This window comes from Tupaia chinensis, unplaced genomic scaffold, assembly GCF_000334495.1.
Source record: "Tupaia chinensis unplaced genomic scaffold, TupChi_1.0 Scaffold144180_1, whole genome shotgun sequence".
Taxonomy (NCBI): domain Eukaryota; kingdom Metazoa; phylum Chordata; class Mammalia; order Scandentia; family Tupaiidae; genus Tupaia; species Tupaia belangeri.
The window spans coordinates 1,253,804-1,258,998 of NW_006204037.1; the positions used below are offsets into that span (position 1 = coordinate 1,253,804).

The following is a 5,195-nucleotide window of genomic DNA, read 5'->3' on the forward strand; positions in this document are numbered from 1 at the left end:
TGTGTGTGTGTGTGTGTGTGTGTTGTAATTTAAACTCACTGGATCTTGAATCTCTGATAATAAAATGGTATAATAATGTCTTTATCAATGGGGCTATAAAAGTGTGAAATGAAATAGCTCGTTTAAAATACTTGAAAAAGCGAAGGGTGATATATACACTATGCATTATGATTATTACTACCATTATTAGCTTCATTTTCTTTGGTGCCTCAGCTTGTTCACCAGTATCTATTTTTAAAAGAACAGGCCATGACATCCTAACTACTAAGAAGTGATTATTTTCCTTCTTCTCACTTTTTCAATATATTAAACAATTATATTTTTTAAAAAGAACATTTAAAGGTTTTCCAAAACATTTCATACAAATGGATAATTGTAAGCCTTCATCGATACTGTTTGTGTTTGAAATTTCTTTTTCTAAAAAGTATTTATTTAACTTTATTTATTATCATTAGTCTTCAACTTTGCTATAGAATACATGCACTCACCACAGAGAAATAGAGAGAGAGAGAGAAAGAGAGAGAGAGAGAGAGAGAGAGAAATCTGTCAGGTCCAGGACTCAAACCATGGTCGACCAAGTTGGAGTAAAGCACTCCAACTACCATGTCACCTGCTGGCCCCTGAGTTTGAAATTTCTCAGGAACTTTTCTCAGTAAGAAAGCTTAACACGAACAATAACTACAAAATCATCAAGTGATTAAAATATACTAAAATATCATTCTCTATAAAACACAGTCATATTATAGAGATTAGACAATCTTCATAGTATTATTGTGAACAGGTAAGAAAACTGAGATTGGGACCAGCAGTTAGTGTAATGGCTATGTCTCGACTCCCACGTAGTCGACCACGGTTCAAGTCCCGGACCCGGTGGCTTGAAACTCATGCCAGGTGCGTGTGCATGCGTACCCAAGATCCCAAGAGGAGAATGGAGGAGAAGGGATTGCGGCGTGGTCATCCCCCCTGGGGGGTGATTTCTCGCTTTCTGTCTCTCTGTCTCAGTCTGTCTGGTGAGTGCACCGCCCTACAGTAAAAACCTCTCCAAAAAAAAAAAGAAAAAGAAAACTGAGATTTACACATGGCCATATAAAAAGTAAAATTAAAACAATGTATAATTCTTTATGTGATATATATATATATATATATATATGAGTGAGAGAGAGAGAGAGAGAGAGAAAGAAAAAAATTGGATACTATTATGTTATTATTTATTCTATTTACATTTCTTCTCCCTGAAACTTTATGTCCCTGTTAAAAAGAATGCTTTCCAGGAATATGTTTATGTCAAAAGAAAACCTTATTGCTCCAAAGTAAATATCTTGGGGGAATGGAAAGGTTGAACATGTCAATGTGTTGGTTTTCAACAATATATGAAGTTGCATCATAATCTGATTACATTTGTTATTCTTTCGTGAGTTCAATCAGATAAAGAAGGTTTTGAATTGGTACAGAACAAAATAAGGTCATCCTTATAACTTTTCTTTAGAAATAAAAGCACTGTAGATATGAAGTACTGTAAGTTTTTTTTTATAAAAGGCATATTTATATTTAATCTTTACTAATTTAAGTAGATGACATGAAAAAAATCTACACACAGAATCCAAAACTCAAATTATTAAAGCTTCAGAAATAGAACACAGGGAAAAGCAGATGACATAATGGCTACATTGCTGGACTTCCCATGTAGTCAAGCTCAGTTTGAGTCCCAGAACCAGATGGCTTAAACTCACGATCCCTAGAGGAGAATGGAGAAGAAGGGACTGTGGCATGGCCATCCCCCTTGGGGGGTGATTTCTCACTTTCTGTCTCTCTGTCTCTCTCTTTCCAGCGAGTGCACACACCCTATAGCAGAAACTCCTCCCCCCTAAATAAATAAATAAATAAAAATACAACACATAACTATATAAAAAGCGTCCACTACCTTCCCCTGAGTCTTCCTCTGGTCTCTATGTAAACCAGAGTTGTCTTACCTTTTATGAAATTGGACTAGATGACTTCAACTTGGTCATTCATCTATTCAACATTAGAAATTATTATCTATGGGGCTGTTCTTCTCAACTCTATTTTCTCTTTTTTGATTTGCACTGTGGCTGTTTTAAACCCTTCCCCTTCTTCTCAAGATGTTCTATCATTTTATCTTTGGTTATTGATACTTAATGAAAAAGGAGAAATTATTAGCCATGAATTCTCTAAACATTTTACCTCTTCAACTCTGTATTTGTATTTGCTTTTTGTAGTAGTTCTTTCTTCTGTATTTTTAACAGAGAATAGATTAATAGGCTTTTTAACAGAGAATAGATTAATAGGCTTTATTACTTTTCCAAGGATTGTCTCTTTAGTTAAAATCATGATCATATTTTGCCAACAACTATAGTTCCATCTTTAACCCCCATTTCTTTTCCTCTTTTTGCATTCCTTGAATTTTCAGTCTCTATCTTCTGGAGCCTTCCCTTAGTTCAAGTGTTCAGAATTCAAGTAATTTTCCTCTTGAACTTAATTCTCCCTCAAGCAGCCTTAGTTCTCTTTTTCTTTACTCATTGACTTCCTAAAAAGATGCCTGCACTTGCTCATATGTCCACTTTCAATTCACTCTTCTTCCCAATGGATTTTCAACTTTATAAACTGACCCAAGACTCTTCTCTCAACTGTCATACAAAGATGTGGTAATTATGGAAGTAATTGGTTCTTTTCATTTCTCCTGGTTTTCTGAACTATTATTTCTGCTCTCCGTCCTTTAACTATTGTCTTTTTTCTGCTGTTCTCATCACGTAAAAGCAAATTTACTTATTATCTGCCAGTACGTTGTCCATTTTCTGTCCTTTGTTCCTCATGTCATTGTCACCATTTCTTTACTTGTTTTGGGTGAAAACATCAGCATTCTCTATTCTTCTTTCCCACTGGCTGTTCTTCAACACACACATACACACACAGAGACAAATGTATATATGTACACAACTTTCTGGAAACATCTTACATCTAGCATCTGGCTTTGTTCTACTGTCATTTCCTGATACTAGAACTTCATCTTATTTGCCTGCTTTATTCCTATTAATTTTGACATACACCACTTCTCTGTAGTCCCTTAAGTATGCAACTATTCAACAGCAGAGTAATTAGAATGCAGCAGAATCAAGACATGATCATGCCAAACTACAATTATGGGTCCCCAGGTCCCATAAACTGTATTTGAATGTTCTTTCTCTCCTGCCACATTTCTCTGTTCATGCCAAGCAGACTGTTGGTTCTTAATTGACCCATGATTTGCCATGCTTCACATTTTGCAAATGTTCTCTTAGCCTGTTATTTTATGCCCCCCTTCCCTTGGGTGAAATCTTCTTTGCTCTATGCTCCTATGGTTGTCTGTAAATACCTCAAAAATGGTGCACATTATATTTTACCAAAATGTTCTATCTAAAATACCAGACTTGTACTACCCCATAGACTAGAAAGTTTTAATACACTATATTTGCTCAAGAAATGTTTTCACTATGTGCAAATGAATAAATAAATGACTTGAATGTCAAACTTACGAAAGCATAATACGAATAACAGAAATGGGGCCAGTGAGAAAAAGGTCTTGTTTAGGGATGACAAAGAGTAGACTAAATTAATATAACTGTTACTAAACTAGCAACCAAGAAGTATAAGTTGTAAAAATGAGTGTGGCACAACTTCATTTCTAGAGCTCTATTTACACCTATTGTGATACCTTCATGATATGTTAGATACCAAGAATAAAACTCAACCCTCAGGGGCTCCACAAGGCCTAATTCCTTCAAGGTGAATTTCAACTTAGGTTGTGAATTTTTGAGATGTTGTCATAAGGAGGTGGTGAGTATTACTAGATCCAGAGGAGGTTGGAGATCAATTCTGTGCAGATGCAGTGACCACCACAAGAGTACATGTATTCAATGAGAATAAGGACCTGTTTGAAAGCCCGGTGAATACAGAAACAGCCTGAACACTATAGCAAACACACTAATAGAATGTGCTAAGAAAATGAGCTAATGATGGTTTGTAAACAGCAAACTTGTTTGTCAGTTTTAATTATTCTCCAAGCTGTGCCATGTCATAAATGATATTCAAGTCTGTCTAATATGTTCTGTGCTTGCCTCCAGAAATTCGTATTTTAAAATTGGTTTAATTTGGGCAAAACCTTACAAAGATCTCTCACATGATCTGGCACGCCAGTGCTAATATCTGTATACACATGAATTGAGAAATATTCAAAATGCTATCTACTTGAATATCAAAGGGATTTTAAGCTGAATTTATGGCTTTTTGAAATATTAGAAAATATTCATGTATCTAGGTAGCAAAAACTTAATTTCTATATGAATATAAACTGTTTTAAGTGGAAATTCCTACTAAAAATCCATTGTATTTATGTAACTTTGAGAGATTTTTGCTATAGGGCATTTGTGCTCACTGGAGAGACAGAGAGACAGAGAGATAGAAAGCAAGAAATCACGCCTGGGTGGATGGCCATGCCACAATCCCTTCTCCTCTATGTCCTCTTGGAATTTTGGGCATGCATGTACACGTGCCTGACTGAGTTTCAAGCTGCGGGTCTGGGACTTGAACTGCGGTTGGCTCTATGGGAGTCTAGCACTATAATCACTATGCCACCTGCTGGCTTCCTACTGAAAATTTAATTCTTTCTTATTCTAGACAATGCATTTTCTAGCAAAGGAAATATTTAATTATGAGCAACAGTGCATTCAAGATAAATCTACCATTCATTTCTGGCTTGTATAACTTTATTCTTTCTGTATTAGAGGAAAGCGATGCTGATAAATGAAAATTATTCATTTTTTACATCACCAAGTCTAGAGCTAAATATACTTGACTTCTACAGGTCCTCCCTCTTCTCTTTGTCCACACTTGTACTTACATATCACTGGCGATGGAGGAGTTCCTGGACATAGACTTTGGAGACAGGTCATAATCACTGTCAGACCGATACAGGAAGGATTCCCGGCGTTGACTGTGTACGAAATTCGCTTGAAGAATCAGCCCAGATCCTGGACTGGTCATGGGATCCAAGGGACTCCGTCCCGCAGATGTGCCATTATCCACATCAAAACTGTAAATGAAAGAGAAGGAATTATGTTGCTGTGAATACTTGCAGGTTGATATTTTAGCAAAAGGGTTAGTTCAGGAGTTGACAGTGAGAAAATTTACAACTGATTCCT

At 36.1% G+C, this 5,195-nt stretch overlaps 1 protein-coding gene across 2 annotated transcripts in view; it reads right to left on the reverse strand.

Moving 5' to 3' along the window:
• The window catches only part of LOC102488531 (cAMP-specific 3',5'-cyclic phosphodiesterase 4D), a 657,187-nt gene that overhangs the window by 253,638 nt on the left and 398,354 nt on the right, over positions 1–5,195 (reverse strand). For both annotated transcript variants that reach the window (XM_006166220.3, XM_014583266.2), the window contains exon 2: positions 4,895–5,086. In XM_006166220.3, coding sequence (XP_006166282.1) covers positions 4,895–5,086 — 192 coding nt within the window. The remainder of the gene's footprint in view (positions 1–4,894; positions 5,087–5,195) is intronic.